The 18,152-nt window shown below is 36.7% G+C and overlaps 1 protein-coding gene across 2 annotated transcripts in view; it reads right to left on the bottom strand.

Annotated features, from left to right (window-relative positions):
• The window catches only part of OSBPL11 (oxysterol binding protein like 11), a 100,880-nt gene that overhangs the window by 57,821 nt on the left and 24,907 nt on the right, over nucleotides 1–18,152 (bottom strand). For both annotated transcript variants that reach the window (XM_082458606.1, XM_082458605.1), the window contains exons 2-5: nucleotides 14,291–14,359; nucleotides 8,192–8,367; nucleotides 7,248–7,327; nucleotides 5,428–5,604 (exon numbers count right to left, since the gene is read on the bottom strand). In XM_082458606.1, the coding sequence (XP_082314732.1) occupies nucleotides 5,428–5,604; nucleotides 7,248–7,327; nucleotides 8,192–8,367; nucleotides 14,291–14,359 (502 nt within the window). The remainder of the gene's footprint in view (nucleotides 1–5,427; nucleotides 5,605–7,247; nucleotides 7,328–8,191; nucleotides 8,368–14,290; nucleotides 14,360–18,152) is intronic.

Below are 18,152 nucleotides of genomic sequence, written 5' to 3'. Positions count from 1 at the left end.
TGAGACTGAGCTGCAAGCTGAACTAGCTGTTTTTTCCACAGATCACCATTCTGACATGAAAGAATCCCACCTCTTCCTGGCACACAGGTCTTAAAACCGTTGTAATTTCCTAAGTGATCAGAGCATAGGGACACCTTCTGTTACAATATTTGGTTTCCTGTAATAGCTTCAGAGCATAAAGGTGAAATGTGTCCTTTGTTATTCATAAAAACCACTTTCAACCACAGTACAGTTAATGGAGTGATTTTTGCAGAATCCCTCGATGGGGGCTGATTGCCAGGGGACTCAACCCTGTAGATTAGAGGGTTGGAACTTTCAGCCCCACCCCCCAACCTCTAGGGAGGAGAGAGGGGCTGAGGTTGAATTAATCACCAATGACCAGTGATGGAGTCAATCACGTCTAAGTAATAAAGCCTCCATAAAAACCCATAAGGAGGAGGTCCAGAGAGCTTCTGGTTAGTGAACACATGGAGGTGCTGGGAGGGTGTGCAACCAGAGAGGGCACGGAAGCTCTGCATCCCTTCCCCAATATCTCGCCCTACGTATCTCCTCCTCTGGCTGTTCCTGAGTTACAGTCCTTTATAATATACTGGTAATATAGTAAGTAAACTGTTTTCCCAAGTTCTGTGAGCTGTTCTAGCAAATGACCCAACCTGAAGAAGGGGTAATGGAAACCTCCCATTTATAGGTGGTTGGTCACAAACACAGGTGACAACCTGGACTTGCGAATAGCATCTGAAGTGGGGGCAGATACTATCTCAGATAAATAGTGTCAGAACTGAATTAAATTGTAGAACACCTAGGTGGAGTCTGCAGAGGATCAGAGAACTGCTTAGTGTGGAGGAAGCCTCCACACATTTGGTGACCAGAGGACAGAAGTATAGGGTGTTGCAGTAGAAAAGAGGAGAAACACAGGGATGTTTTTCCTTGACATAAATAATGACTGTTAGAAACTATGGCTCTTCAGGCTTGGGGGTATGTGGTAGACATCTCAAATTAAACAAAATGACTTGCCACTTCAAGAAAAACAACTGACAGTATTTGTGGCCAATTATAAAATCTGAGCTTTAAAATGAAATTACAGTCTTGGAAAACCTATGTCAGTTACCATGAGCTTGACAGGTTTCCAATACTGAAAGCCTTTTCTGATGAGATTAGTGGGGATCTTAATGAATGTGAATTTTTGATATTGTATATCAACATCTGTAAGACCTGCACAACTCTGAACTAATATTTTCCAAATGACTAATGCGTAGTGTTACAAAATTGTGCATAGGTTAAAGATCCGTTCAAAGTGCAAGATGAACCAATGTATTTTCATGAAACAGAATATGAAAAGTTCACTGATATATATTAGATTCCACACTGCATCTAACACTTAAGAAACTGCCACTGTCAAGTTTTGGTGGAGAAGAAACTGCCACTGTCAAGTTTTGGTGAAACTGCCACTGTCAAGAAACTGCCACTGTCAAGTTTTGGTGGAGTATCAGAGAAGAATAGCCACAATTATCTTAAAAAGCTATTAAAATATTCCTCTTTTTTTCCAACCACGTATCTGTGTGAGGCCAAATTTTTTTTCACGTATTTCAACCAAAACTACATATGGCAATAAATTGAGTACAATTATTTTGTTTGTTTTGGGAAAAAATAGTTGTTTGACATAAAAATATGTAATTTATATTAACATGTATGAATTTATTAATTTTTATTTTAAAATAAAACATTTAACATTTAAAATTTAAAATAAAATTTTAAAACAAGTATTTTTGAAATACCTGTTTTTATGTATAGATAACTAATAAAAAATAATAATAAATAAAATAAAATACCTGTTTTAATTTCTAATAAGATAAATATTGGTAAATTTAACCCACGTAAAACAAAAGCTCTTTGAGGTCCTCAATCACTTTTAAGACTGAAAGGGATCCCAAGACCACAAAAAGCTTGAGAACTCTTACCTGGAACCATAGGTCAGCGTGGTATCAAAAGTTTTCTCAATGTCTTTGAAGAGAAAAAGGATCTGCATAGTCTCAAAGTACCTCCCCAAGATATTTATTAACTACAGAGGGAAAGACAGCAACTTTACAGTGGAGAAATCCAGTAGAAGCTACCTTAACCAAGTGACCAAGGCCAACATCACCAGTAATATGACATAACTGACATCATGAACTCCTTGATATAAGCACTAAGGATACATATCTTCTAGGGTATTTTTCCCAAAAATGTATAATCTCACTCAAATAATAAGAAAACATCAGATAAATGCAAATTTGGGAACATTAAATAAATATAACTGGATCCTCATAGGTGTCAAGGTCATGAAGGATAAGGAAAGACTGAGAAACAATTACAGACAGAAGGAGACTAAGTAGTAATAACAACAACTAAATGCAACATTTTAGGACAGGATCCTAAAACAGAAAAAGAATGTCAGTAGAAAAACTGTTAAAATTTGAATAAGAATTATAGTTAACAGTATTGTATCTATATAATTTCCTGGTTTTGATACTATGTTATGAAAGATGGTAACATTACAAAAAGTTAGGTGGGGGATATATAGAAACCCAGTACTACTTTTGCACCTTTTCTGTAAATTTAAAATTAGTCCAAAGTAAGCATTTAAAAAGTGTTCTTGGACTTCCCTGGTGGCCCAGTGATTAAGAATCCACCTGCCAATGCAGGGGACACGGGTTCCATCCCTGGTCCGGGAAGATCCCACATGCTGCGGAGCAACTAAGCCCGTGCGCCATAACTACTGAGCCTGCACTCTAGAGCCTGCAAGCCACAAGTACTGAGCCCGAATGCCACAACTACTGAAGCCCGCGCACCTAGAGCCGTGCTCCACAACAAGAGAAGCCACCGCAATGAGAAGCCCGCGCAACGCAACAAAGAGTAGCCCCCGCTCGCCACAACTAGAGAAAGCCCGTGCACAGCAACAAAGACCCAACGCAGCCAAAAATAAATAAATAAAATAAATAAATTTATTAAAAAATAAAAACATTAAAAAATATTTGTCTGAAGGACAAAAAATGGTATAAACTCTCCAAATGTACTATTTTCTCACAAATAGAATTATTCCATTGGAATACAGAATGTTCCTAATAGAGTTATAATTTTATAATTTGACCTGTTGAGTTCTTAAAAGCAAAAACATCAACCTAGTGAAGACACAGACACTCAACTAAAACTTTTTTTTTTTTTTTTGTAGGTGGCATTGGCACAGAGATTGCCAAACAATGGTCAACCCTCAAATCCTAAGATAATTACTGGCGCCATAATTCAAGAAAGCTGCCATTAAATTAGTCAGTTCTGTAAGTAAATACCTGTCCTTCAGGGTTGGGTGTGTTTGCTTTTTGTTTTTCAGCCTGAGAGAGACTGTTGCATGTTTATAATACTAGCACAGTCACTAAAAAAAAAAAAAAAAAAAAAAAATCAGAGGAATGTGGGTTCCAGATCTCAGCTGCTGTTTTCTATTCGTGTCTCTCAGTCATGTCAATTAGCCTTTCTAAATGTCACTTCTTCATTAGTAAAGATGTAGTAATATTACCTACCACATGGGATTTGTGTAAGGATTAAAGGAGGTAATGAATTCAGTGTCCTCCACACAGGGCCTGGTATGTAGAACCACTCAATAAATCCCAGTTCTATTTTTGGCTTCTTCATAATGGATGATGTTTCTGGACTTACCCCCAAGCTTTTAGCATGTTCAATAGGTGCTTATCCTATAGGTGGGACCCTACATCTAAGGGATTTAGGAGATAAGTTATACACATATGAGTCATTTCAGGAATAAAACAAAGTGCCAAAGCAAGCAGACAAGGATTCTTTAAAAAGAAAAAAAAAAAAAAAAAACCTGTCCTTCCTAAAGAGGTAGTTGTGAAACTTTGGGGACACACACTCTCTACATAAAAGTGTCAGAGTTACATGCTAAACATTAACATGCTATCACAATGATATGAAAGGTATATTTAAAATCACAGAACATTATAGTGTGGGTACTGTAAGAAATTACCCCTGGGTGTGAGAATAACAAAAGAACCATTAGAGCAAGAAAGAGAAGCGTGGGTGATTAAAGTCATCACAGTAGAAGAGAAGCTGAGATATGACAATAGTCTCAGTACAGCAGGTCCTAAAGATCCAAGCACAGCCAAGCAGAGGTCTCCACAGATAGCTAAAATCTCAAACACAAAAAGGTTCCTTTTCCGTGAAAATGTGCACCAAAATTCATGACAACTTCACATGAGTTTTGTTTGTTTTGAATCTTTTACTGAAGTATATATACTGATATACAGTATTACAGATAGAAAAGTACACTTCTCACAAGTATATAGGCTTGATGAATTTTCATAAACCAAATACACCCATGTAACCAACACCCAGATCAAGAAACAGAACATCATCAGCATCTCTGAAGAACCCTCAAGCTCCCATCACTAGCCATGATCAAAGATTTCCAAAAATTTCATGGCAGCCTAATTTTTAAGGGTTAAGGAACACACTATGATACAAGTCTGCCCCTAGATATTTTTCTTTATTCTATCCCTTATCTTAACCACTTTTAATATTTCTTTTTCCTTCACTGTAGATTAATATATCAGTACCTTGATTTCCTTAAGACACAAACACCAATATTTATCAACAGATTGAATATCATCAACATAAATACTAAAAATGTATTGTTTTATGAAAAAAGGTATTTATAATAGTCACTTATTTATAACAGGACTAAAAAGTGAGTCAAAGCTATTGTTTGTTTATCTCAAGGATGTTACTTCATCTCTTTAAATCTCAATTTCTTCATCTATAAATACAAACCAAAATAACTTGATAGAGGGAACATTCTCCCCAGCTTCCTGCCTTAAATCATTTGGGTGTGATTTATAATACTATTTTCACAATTCACTACACAGATATTTATAAGCTCTACCAAAATTAACTCAGTAAAAAACACCCGGACTATTAAGAACCTAACAACTGCATCCTTTATTAACTAGAATTATTTGGTATGCAGTTTGAAAGAGAATGAAGAAAATGGTGAGATAAGGCAACATCAAGGATTTAACTATTCTATTTGTGTGTGTGTGTGTGAAATTCTCCATTTACATGTACCAGTTAAAGAAAATAGTCAGTTGTTTGACCATATAGTCTTTCCACTAGGCTTAATAACCCTTTTGATCATAAATTTTACATTAATGGAGTCTGTACTCTTACTTGAGAAATGAAAGATGCAGACTTTTGAAAGATGACAGTGTACACAGAACCTAGTTGACAGACTTGAGGAAACTTAGGACACCTAAAGAATCAGGGACTCTTTAATACTTAAACATTGAGGGCCCCAGAAGACACAGGATTTAAAATTTTTGTGTGTCAAAACCAAGCAGTTAAGATTATTTTATACATTTTAACTTGATTTCAATTCATACTTACTTCTCTGACTTCCACAAGATGGTCTGGAGGTAAGTTAGTTCTTTTGCTCACTGATTGTAGTTTGGAATGTCCAACATTAAAAAAGGAAATGGCATTTTGACTGGGTCTCCTCTGGGATATAGGAGAATTACCACTAGATGCAAGTGAGAAGCTCCGTGATTTCAGAGGAGGATTATTCTATCAGACAAACAAAGAAAATCATTCCTTTTTTAAACTTTAGGTTAACCCTCAACCTATACTAAACTAGAGTCTTTTACACACAGTTTTAAAAATAAAATTAACCTCAAAATTGACTACAAGAATAGCTCTGAAGATGATAAAGTTTAAATCCTTCAAAGTTTAAGTATTTCACACATCCCATAGTAAACTGGTAACGTAGTTAGAAAATTAATTCCAGGTGTGTGCTGTCAAGAACTTTTTTTATCCACGTTAGAATGTATTAGAATAACAAGAAATTTCTAATTTCAGATCTTTAAACATCATGATTGAAGCAAAAAATATACTCAGCAATACTCAATATAATAAATGTTCTAATGTAACATTCAAGTACCTTTGAAACAAACTAGCACTTTCTGGTCACTGCCAATGCTTAGAATCTTGCAGCACAAATAAAGCTTTTATGCTGGATTTCAGACTATAGGCCTAAATCACAACTTTAAAAAATTTAGCTATGGGGAAAAACCACTAGGAAGAAAAAGAAAAGTAGGTATGGAATCCTTTAACTATGCTTCCCTATATTATTTTTTAGACATTTCTAACCTCAGATTTCAAGTACTGAGACCCTCCTTTTCATCTTAAAAAATAAAACACCTCAAAGGAGATACACAAATGGTCTGTAAGCACATGAGAAGATGCTCAACATTATTAGTCATTAGAGAAATGAAATCAAAACCACAATGAAATTCTACTTCACATGCATTAGGATGGCCATAATAATTGTAAAAAAGGACAGCAACAAGTATTGGTAAGGATGTGGAGAAATTGGAACCCTCATGTATTGCTGGTGAGAACATGAAATAGTCTGACTGCTTTGAAAAACAGTTTGGCAGTTCCTCAAATAGTTAAACAGAGAACTACCATATAACCCAGTAATTCTACTCCTAGGAATAACCTAGAGAACTGAAATCATGTGTTTACACAAAAACTTGAACACAAGTATTCATAGAAGTATTATTCATAACAGCCACAAAATGTAAGCAATCCAGGGAACTCCCTGGTGGTCCAGTGGTTAGGACTCAGCGCTTTCACTGTCATGGGCCCGGGTTCAATCTCTGGTTGGGGAACTAAGATCCCACAAGCCACTTGGCATGGCGAAAAAAAATAAAACAATCCAAATGTCCATCAGCTGGTGAATAAACAAAATGTGGTACATCCATACAATAGAGTACTATTTGGCCTTAAAAAGGAATAAAGTATGATACATGCAATGACATGGATGAACCTTGAAAACACTGTGCTTATTGTAAGAAGCCAGACCAAAAAAGCACATATTGTATGATTCCACTTATATGAAATGTCCAGAATAAACAAATCCAATGAAACAGAAATTATATTAGTGTTTGTCAGGGGACTGGGAAGAGGGGACTAGGGAGTGACTACTGATGGATATGGGTTTTTTTGGAAGGTGATGAAAATGTTCAGGAATCAGATAGTTGCAACAGTTGTACAATCTTGTGAATATACTAAAAACCATGAAATTGTACACTTTAAAAGGATAAATTTTATGGTATGTGAATACTACCTCAATTTTAAAATATAAAAAAAAAGTTAAAAATCTTTTCCCATTTTTGTGCATTAATATCGTATATGAATCCACATACCTTGCCAATAGCTTCAGTGTGGTGTTGTGTACATATCTGAAGTCTGCTAACCCAATGTTGTCGCTCTTTAGCATCTGTGGCTGATAAAAAGTATCTACAAGTTATTCACTTTTATATTTATTTTTAGAATACAATTAATTGTCTATAGCATGAAGAATAGATCACTGAAAATCAGGGATTGGTCTTACTCTCCCTAGAGCAAATGTCCCTGACCAGAGGGAGGTAGGAAAGAGGCCAAAGCATCAACCTTGTTAGGTAACACCATAGCTGGATGTGGCTATTTCATTAGGAGGATAAATTACATGCAGCTAGGTGGGTATATGACATGTCTTAACTTTCTCATAAAAATATGCTCTTCCTTAAAGAAATAACCTTTATTAAGCATTTAATGTATCCTCAGTATATTCTTTCAGATCTCTAGAAGCATGCTCAATTAGGGTTATTGTTATACTTTATGTGTATTAATTAAATAAAAAACAGAAACTTTATATATACAAATTAAATGTATCTAATCAGAAGTTATACTTTATTTTAATGAATACGAGCATTTTAATAAATCTCAATTATGTACATTAGTCACTAAAAACCACAAAGAGAGCATACCAACCAAATCAAGAAAGGGGGTAAAATACAAATCCATGGAAGACATAAAAAAAATTTAAAGAAGTCTATGTTTTCAGAGTTTTCAGTAATCAGGATTTCCTCTACACAAATTTTTAGAGGGCCCAATTTTAAACAGACTTGTTCACTGTGCCACTTAAAAAAAGTCATTAATTAAAACAGATTTCATAAATCCTTAAAGCAATTCCAAGGTTTAAAATATTGTGTCTATGTCATCAATGACGGCAGTTTCTATTTCCAAAACCTCAATGAAAGCAGGGAAGTATACCAACTTCTCAAGGAAGAAGAAAATCACACTATTAATTCTCATATTTCAGTCATACCTCTGAGTTTATACTGTTCCCCACTGGCAGCATTTACAGTGAAGGTGTGAGAGTCCTCATCACTGGGTGATATTACAGCTCCTGCAAGCTGCAAAGTACCTCTGGGTTTTTGATTTCTAGACTGTTCATTCACAAAGTACTCCAATAGCCCAGCTTCATTGTTTAAAACAAAAAACCTGTAATGATTTTAAAAAAGGTCACAATTTTAAAATATTTCCCCTAGTCAAACTAAAGCAAACCAAATTTTAATCACACACTTTTGAGTTTTTGCTATTAAATAAAATTCAAAAGCATCTCAAGAAGTACTTGGAAACACTAGATTGAATTTCCTAGCAGTAAATGTTACTGAAAAATTGAATGAGTTTAATAAAAGATATAAAACCTTCAGCTGTGAAAGAGGCATTTAATAGGGAAGAGGTATACTAGACAATGCAAAAAGGAACAAAGATATAGTATCCTTTCAGAGGAAGATTTCTCTCCAGAATTCATTAACAGGGAGGGTAAGTTGCCCAAGACAAATGGTAGTGAGAATTTTTATTTAAAAGTCACTGGAAACAAATCAAAGCATGAGCTCTGAAGTCAACAAATGCTAGGTAAGAAATGAATCTGATTTAAGATTTAATCAGTGAAATAAACAATAAGAATAATGCCAAGGTATTAAGATTTTGTGAACGTAACATTAAATAGGTTACAACTAAAGATTACTTATCCTCTTTAAAAATGAAAAAGCTGCAACTGGAGATGCAGAAACAAGGAACTTGAAACTAAATGATGAAATACTGATATACTTTGGAAAAGAATTTGATGTTCTGATTTGGTTTTAGATTAACTACTTTAGGAAATATGTTAATTCAGATTCCAATTTAAGTAGTGCAATAGTTCTTTTCTTTAGGGAAAAAAACCTAAAAAGTTTTATTTCAAAAAATTAATGTTCGGGTTTAGAGCAATTTGGCATCCTACATGTTAGTGTGTTCTGTAATAGAGTCAGGTAGACAATTTGATCCAGTTCAAGTTCCTAGAAGATATTGTCTTAAGCAACATGGCAACCATATCAACCATACCAAACTGGAAGAGAATGGAATCAGCCTTTTATTCAGGGAAAGAAAAAGAAACGATAAGAAGAAAACACAAGTCGAAAGCGGATGCCTGAAAAGGGAGACGGGAAAGCAAGACTATTGTTTTTCTCATTCGTCTTTTAGCATGCTTGTGATTTTAAAAATTATGTTCACATATTCTGATGATATTTGATAAATTAATTTTAATATCTTTGAGAGCTTTAAACCTCCATTTCTTTAATTACTAGAGGAGTTAAACATTTTTTCATGTGTTTATTGACCATCTGTAGTTCTACTTAGTGAACTGCCCCTCACATTTTTGCCTATTTTTTTAAAGTATTTATTTATTTATTTATGGCTGTGTTGGGTCTTCGTTTCTGTGCGAGGGCTTTCTCTAGTTGCGGCGAGCGGGGGCCACTCTTCATCGCGGTGCGCTGGCCTCTCACTGTCACGGCCTCTCTTGTTGCGGAGCACAGGCTCCAGACGCGCAGGCTCAGTAATTGTGGCTCACGGGCCCAGCTGCTCCGCGGCACGTGGGATCTTCCCAGACCAGGGCTCGAACCCGTGTCCCCTGCATTGGCAGGCAGATTCTCAACCACTGCACCACCAGGGAAGCCCCATTTTTGCCTATTTTTAAAAGGGCTGTTTAACATTATTTTCCCTAAGATTTGAAGGGATTATTTTAATTAACACAAAAATAGCCACTGAAATCATCTTAAATTCCTAAAACATATAAAGTGTCCTTAGTAATCTGCCATGGTCTGAATGTGTCCCCACCAAAATTCACATGTGGAAATCCTAACCCCTAAGGTAATGATATTAAGAGATGGGGCCTTTGGGAAGTGATCAGGTCATAAGGGTGTAACACCCTCATGAATGGGATCAGTGCCTTTATAAAAGAGACCCAAGGGACTTCCCTGGTGGTCCAGCAGTTAGGACTCGGCACTTTCACTGCCATGGGCAGGGGTTCAGTCACTGGTTGGGGAACTAAGATCTCCGCAAGCCGCGCAGTGCGGCCAGAAAACAAGAAAAAGAGAGAGACCCAAGAGAGCTCCCTTGGCCCTTTACAGCCATGTGAGAATACAATGAGAAGTCTGTGATCCAAAAGAGGACCCTTTCCTGACCATGCTGCCACCATAATCATGGACTTCCAACCTCCGGAACTGTGAGAAATAAATTTCTGTTGTTTATAAGCTATCCAGTCGGTGACATTTTGTTATTGCAGCCTGAACAGACTAAGTCATGCATCTACTACAAAAAATTCAGCAAGCAAATGTAAGGGGTCTGTTGGCAAGAAAGCAGTCTCTTGAATATACTAAAAACCATTGAGGTGTACACCTCAAATGGGCACTACATCTCAATAAAGCTGTGAACAAAGGAACAAATGAACAAACAAACAAGAAATAAGGAAAGGAACGAACGAAGGAAACAAGAAAAGAAAGAAATCTCTTCCGACTGTTCTAAGCAATAAGCACAATTCATTTCAAACAGTCAAAGGAAAAAGACTGGTCCCTTCTCTTACAAGCAGTCACTTCAAAGAAAATTTAGAGAATAACGTGTTTGGAAATCTCAAGTTTGCTGTGAACACATATTTCTTATCCCAAAAGCATTACCACAAATTTACAACATGGGAGGTACTCACCTAAATATACAAAAGGAGGGATTGGTAAAATGATAGAAATGAGCCAATAACTGAATATCTTTCTAACACCAAGATGATATTATGGACCCACTGGCAATAACAGAGCACTTTGGGCTGTCTTTCATCATACATGAATTAATCCAAATGTTCTTCCTTCACCACTTCTCTGGAGATATTTTACAAGATGTGTAGATTGGGGACAGAGAGTCAATCCACATAGTGAGAAAACTTAATAAAGCTATTTTGCCCAGAAGGGTATGAGACTCTTGATTATAGTAGTTTTATCAAGTTGGCCTAACCAAGAAGCTAAAGAAATGCAGAAACAAAGACTTAAGATTCAGCATCTATCTTTACATGCAGAAAAGTCACCTAAGTTGTTAAAAGGAAAATTAAATAATTGTTTATTTTTTGCAATTTCAAAACAACAAAGACTGTCAGTTTGAGAAAATGACTAATCTTCAGAATAGCCCACAACTTAAGGTGAAGTATCATCAAATGGAACTTTAATCTAAAAAATATTCTGACTTGGAAGTATGTCTTATGATGGCAAAAATCAACTTTAGTGAAGATTCTGGATGGAAAGGCACCCATGTGCTTTGCTCTGACCATCCTAGACTTCAGTGCTGAGCATGTATAGAACTTCTAAGCCAACTGGGAAGTGATCTCATCTTCAGGAATTAGAGTTGAAAGTGAAAGGAAGTGGGTTCAAGAGAGGGTCTTGCTCATTCCTAGGGCACTACATTCCAAAGCAAGCAGTTATTTATAGAGTACGCCCATGCTGGATTTCTCCAAGCTGCTCTAAGTTGCCCTTAGTCAAACAGAAATGGACTGCAGGGAAACTGCCTTGAATATCTGGCACAGGTGCAGTGCTTTTGTTACTTAAGCTTTATCTGCAGCACAGGGACAAAGTGGCTAGGCCTGCCAAAGGAACTGAGCTCTAAGCCTAAGGTCCTTAAACGTGGTCTTAACCTTTCTGTTCCTCTTTTATCATTCAATCTGCACATTCCATGCTGAGAACCCAGTATATCTCTGCTGTGCCACAAGCCTCCAGCCAGGTTGGCAGAAAATGGAAGTTTTTTCTAAAGTGGTCTTGCAGCAATCAAGTTGACAAGCTGAGACCTCTCTGATGGGGCAAGTTGGTAAAAGATTCTGTGTTCTCAGTGGCAAACAGGGATGGGTTGTCTTCATCCCCACTTCCTGCTGCTGCTAAAACTGGCCTCTTAGACAGCTGGAGGGATCGCATGGGCAGAGGCAGTGCCCCTCCCTAAGCTGGAACTTTGGCTTGGATCTCTTAGCTAACTCCTCAGGCAACCAGTGGCCAATGGATCTTTTTGGAAGGCTCCCTCACGCAATGATACAAACACCTGCCCCTTCTCCCCATGGTCTCAAGTTGCCACTGACCTGAAATGCCATCATTAACATATATTAAATCTTATAAGCTTGGGTATATTTTGGAGCTTTCTGACTCTGTTCCACTTCTGAGACTTTCTCAATAATATAATATGAATGAAAGTTGTTGAATGGCATGGGGGAGAAAAGTTAACCTATTTCCCTTTTTAAAAAGAGAACAAAGAATAGTGCTAAAAGCAGAGTGACATAAATTTTTTTAAAAAATATTTTATATGTCATTTAAATGTATAAGCTTTTAAAAAATTACATAAAAACTGAGGTGGGAAAATGCAAAATGAAAAGGCTCCCTTGACTTCGTTCTTTTTAAAAAAAAATAAAAACTGAGAACCTTAGAGAACTACCCTTTTCACTTCAACAGGAATGATTCCCTTCTATGTTTTCACATCCAGCTTTGACCTCTCATATGACCTCCAACTTCCTGCATATCACTCCTATTTGAAAGCCCTACTGTTACTTCAAACTAAACATGGCCCAAACTGCCTTCTCTTTTAATAAATCACATGTTCATCATAGTGCTTCAACTATTTTTTGAAAGTCTGAAAACCATTCTTTCATATACTATGTCCCATTTTCTAGTTGTTTAAGGTAAAATGAAAATTCAGCTCCAGTTATTCCAACATGCTTTTGACCTAGCCAAAAGCAGAGGTCTCCAAATGACATGTGAATAAGAAGCAGCATGTTATAATGCCAAGAACATAGACTTTGGAGTCAGAACTATTTGGGTTCAAATTCTACCTTTAACGCTTGTAAATTTAAAAACCACAATGAGATACCACTTAACACCCATTAGGATGGCTATTATTAAAAAAAACAAAACAAAACAAAAAAACCCACATAAAACGGAAAGTAACAAGTGTTGGGAAGATGTACAGAAATTGCAACCCCTGTGCATTGCTGGTGGGAATGTAAAATGGTGCAGCTGCTATGGAAAACAATATGGTGATTCGCCAAAAAGTTAAACACAGAATTACCATGTGATCCAGCAATTCCATTTCTGGGTATATACACAAAAGAATGAGAGCAGGAACTCCAACAGATATTTTGTACACCAGTGCTCACAGCAGCATTATTCACGATTAGCCAAAAGGTAGAAGTAACCCAAATGTCCACCGACAGATAACTGGATAAACAAAATGTGGTATATACATACAAGGGACTACGATTCAGCCCTAAAAAGCTAGGAATCCTGACACACGCTACATAGGTGAACCTTGAGGACATTATACTAAGTGAAATAAGCCAATCACAAAAGGACAAATATTGTATGATTCCACTTTTATTAAGGTACCTAGAGTAGTCAAATTCATAGAGACAGAAAGTAGAATAGTGGTTGCCAAGGACTCAGGGCAGGGGGAAATGTGGAAATATTGTTTAATGGGTACAGAGTTTTAGTCTGAGAAGATGCAAAAAGTTCTGAGATGAATGAAGGTGATAGCTGCACAACAATGTGCATGTATTTAATGCCACTGAACTGTATACTAAAAAATGTTTAAAATGGTAAATTTTATGTTATGTTTACTTTACCACAATAAAAAAAGAAGTTTAATCCCCTGCCCTACAACTACCAATTCCACACAGTATTCAAAATAGCTGGCTTTGCTACTTATTGAGTGCTTGTTTGACCTTCGGCTGGTTATTTAAACTCTCCAAGGTCCCAGAGAACTTTTGAGAATCCTGAACAGGTACCTAATACAAATCTCTTTGCTGTCTCCAAACCACCCTAAAAGCCTCACCACTGCAAGTATGCATAAGGCAAGTGGACAAATGATTCTAACTTCTGAGGCATTTGGAGGCTGCAATTTGGACAGATGTTAACTCCTCCTACCCCTTAAAAAGGAGAAGAAAGTCATCAGACTTTTAGAAAAAACATGGTAAATCTTTCTCTAACATGCTTCCCAGCCATATTTGTACTGAAGTAATATCAGAATATAAAATTATCAGCCCCATTTCTGGTCTCTTGGGAGAGAGATGTGACAGAATAATCACACTTACCTGTATTGCCACCCAGTGACAAGGTTGGTGTACTTCATTAAATAGCCACACACACTTTCCATGTGATCACTGTTTCAAAAAGATCAGAAAGGGCCAAAGTCAGTGAAAATTAGAAGAAATTTCAGGAAGTTAACTGTACAGTTTAAAAAATAGCTGTAGGGACTTCCCTGGTGGCACAATGGTTAAGAATCTGCCAGCCAATGCAGGGGACGTGGGTTTCAGCCCTGGTCCGGGAAGATCCCACATGCCATGGAGCAACTAAGTCTGTGCGCCACAACTACTGAGCCTGCACTCTAGAGCCCGCGAGCCACAACTACTGAGCCTGAGCGCCACAACTACTGAAGCACACGTGCTTAGAGCCCGTGCTCTGCAACAAGAGAAGCCACCGCAATGAGAAGCCCGTGCACCACAACGAAGAGTAGCCCCCGCTCACCGCAACTAGAGAAAGCCTGCGTGCAGCAACGAAGACCCAACGCAGCCAAAAATAAATAAATAAATAAATAAATAAATAAATAAATAAATAAGCTGTAGACACATACTTTTTTACAAATGCTTCAAACTTACTTCAGAAGTAAAATTTATAGGTTAACAAATAGAGCTATTTAATCCCCCATATTTCATATCCATAGGACTTTACCAGAGTTCTTCAAAGCAAGTATAATCCCCCATAAATTACTATACAATATTTCAAATATAAAATCATTATATATGTATAAAATTACATAAATATGAAACAAATATACTATAAATATAATTATAAATAAAAATATTTTATAACTTAATTCAATACTAAACAAAGAAAATCCAGTTTTATGGTTCTAGAATAAACTAAAAAAGGTCTCCAGGTCAAATAGTGCCTCCTCAATCTGGTGGGACATGTTATGTCTTTGATTCTTTGGGCTTCCAAAATGGAGATCCTGTTTTTGATGAGTATGACACCCCACTCCCACTCCCACTCCCCCACCCCAGATAGGCATGCGGCAAAGTGCTCATTGCAAGTCTTACCACTGGAAAGATTTATTTGGGACCTGTATCATTAGCCTTACTGAAAGTGAGTTTCTTTACCTCCTGCCCCCTTTTTCTATTTATCAGAAATGTTCTGTTACCGTGGTTCATAGAAAATGCAGTATCTTATTGATACTTTGTTTCCAATATTTTAAGGTTCCTTATACTTATGAAAAGATATTAAAGCTTCACCTACGTTGATGTATCTTTTTGATATATGGGCTTCATTTTTTATTTTGTAACTTACATTAAGAATTCTCTTTACTCTGATGAAAAACTGATGAACTCATAAAAGTGCTAACAAAAGATCAAGATAAAAAAAAAACAATTAATTACATGGGACTGAGTGAACTGATGAGGATGAGTATAATTTTTGTGACTTTCTGTCTGAATTAAAAAAAAAAAAATCCCACAAGGACTCAGAGGCAAAGAATATACAAATCAATTTTCACTGCAAAGTAAAGGAGCTGTTACAGTGGAGGATTACTGGACTGAATGTCAGTATTATGACATAGTATGAGTGTGTTTCATGTTTGGTAATTGCAATCATTCTTGCTTTTGTTGTAGTCATCCATGTACAATGCTTGGTGTCAGTCTATTTATCTCTTGTAAAAATAAAATACAGTGTGTGTGTGTGGAAAAAAAAAAAAAAAAAAAGAATTCTCTTTAAACTCATCTACTCTAAAGTTTTAACTTTAAACTATAAGATGCAAACGATATTAAACATTTATTTTCTCTACTATCCCTGAATCACAGAGCTTATTTGGTAAAATTTCAGCTAACCAGCATCTAGGAAATGGAAAGTATAAGACAACTGGCAACCTTTATAACATGGACATCAAAAGCAAAATCAAGAGAGAGCTGACACAACCAATAGAACAAAATTTTTTAAAGACTTAGGTTGATCTGAATGACAAATGAAAAGAGATGAAGATAAAGATACTCTCTTATACAAACACACAACAAAATGCCCATATTGACTATAAGATTCTAGTAGCTATTATTACTGGAGAGCAAGTAGGAGGATGCCTCAGGGATAAACTCAATGTTGGGTGCCCTTCTAATCTCATTTCTTCAAAGTGCTTGGAAGTTGGGTGCCCTTCTAATCTCATTTCTTCAAAGTGCTTGGAAATAAAGAACTGATCCCATGACTGAGTATATGTTACTTCTTTTTCCTGTATTTTTCTTCCATTCTAAGGCTAGCAAACAACACTGTTTATTAATATTAAGTGAAAACTGCTCACGTCCTTTTGGTTTCATATGGTCACTAATCTCAAGAAGACAAAGGTTGTCAACCTCTAAACCGCCAACCCAAAGTTATGATAATTATACATGTATTCTGTCATGTTAAAACTGACAGTACCATTTGAATTCTCATTTCAGTAATTTCTAAAACCCACATCTAGGGGAAGGATTCTTCTCTAGAAACCCAACCCATTGGATTTTTGCCCTACTTCCAGCCCTATGTCACAGCAAAGCTATTTCTTTCAGTTCCACTGGTACTTGAAAAGGCAGAGATTTCCAGTCTGGCGCTCATGTTTTCCCCAGGCTTCAGGCTTAAACAGCTTTTTGGGGCCAGAGGAATCCCAATGCCCCTGGACTCTGCCCAAAAATAATTTCCCAAAGAGTTCCTCATCTGTTTTAGATATTTAACATAGAGCTTAGCTGTCTTGAACTGTTCTTGTCCTCAAAACTTATTTCTTCACTTATATATGGAATCTAAAAATAAAAACAAAAAAAACCCCAAAACTCATAGAGAGAACAGATTAGTGGCTGCCAGTGGTGGGGGTGGGAGGTGAACAAAATGGGTGAAGATGATCAAAAGACACAAACTTGCAGTTATATAATAAGTCAGTACTGGGAATGTTATTTATAGCATAGTGACTATAGTTGATAATATTGTACATTTGAAAGTTGCTAAGAGAGTAGATCTTAAAAGTTCTCATCATAAGAAAAACAAAGTGTAACAGTGTAGTGATGCATGTTTTTTTTTATTTTATTTATTTATTTTTGGATGCGTTGGGTCTTCGTTGCTGTGCACGGGCTTTCTCTAGTTGTGGCGAGTGGGGGCTACTCTTCGTTGCAGTGCGCGGGCTTCTCACTGCAGGGGCTTCTCCCTGCAGTGGCTTCTCTTGTTGCGGAGCATGGGCTCTAGGCGCTCAGGCTTCAGTAGCTGTGGCATGCGGTCTCGGGAGTTGTGGCTCGTGGGCTCTAGAGCACAGGCTCAGTAGTTGTGGCACACGGGCTTAGTTGCTCCGTGGCATGTGGGATCTTCCGGGACCAGGGCTCGAACCCGTGTCCCCTGAATTGGCAGGCGGATTCTTAACCACTGTGCCACCAGAGAAGCCCAGTAATGCATGTTAACTAGACTTATTGTGATCATTTTGCAACATACAAAAAAAATTATATTGTACACCTAAAACTAATGTTATATATCAATAATATCTAAATTTTTAAAAAACCTTATTCTTGGTCTATTTTGTCCTGTAGCTTCATAACCTGAATATTTATTTACACTCTGTACCAATCCACAAAAGGCCTAGTGTGTCACATAACCTAAATTAAATATTTCCCCAAAGTACCCAGATATTCCATAATTCACCATTTTTTATTTTCCCCTTTAATCTAGGTTCTCTACACCAAGCTTTCATTACTAGATAAGGCTATTAGCATGCTATAAAAACATTACAACTCAGTTATAGTTCACTTCCTCTGGTTCTAGGACTATATATATTCTTCAAATGGATACGTGAACTGTGCGGAGAATGTTTATTAAACTTCAAATAAACTATCTACAACTGAGAAAAACAAAATCTTCATTTCAAAGCAATCAAAGATTATGCCTCATGTCCCTTAT

Source organism: Balaenoptera physalus (genome assembly GCF_965194825.1).
Source record: "Balaenoptera physalus genome assembly, chromosome: 4".
NCBI lineage: Eukaryota > Metazoa > Chordata > Mammalia > Artiodactyla > Balaenopteridae > Balaenoptera > Balaenoptera physalus.
Note: the sequence above shows the minus strand (reverse complement) of the source record. Positions and strands in the feature narration are given on the sequence as shown.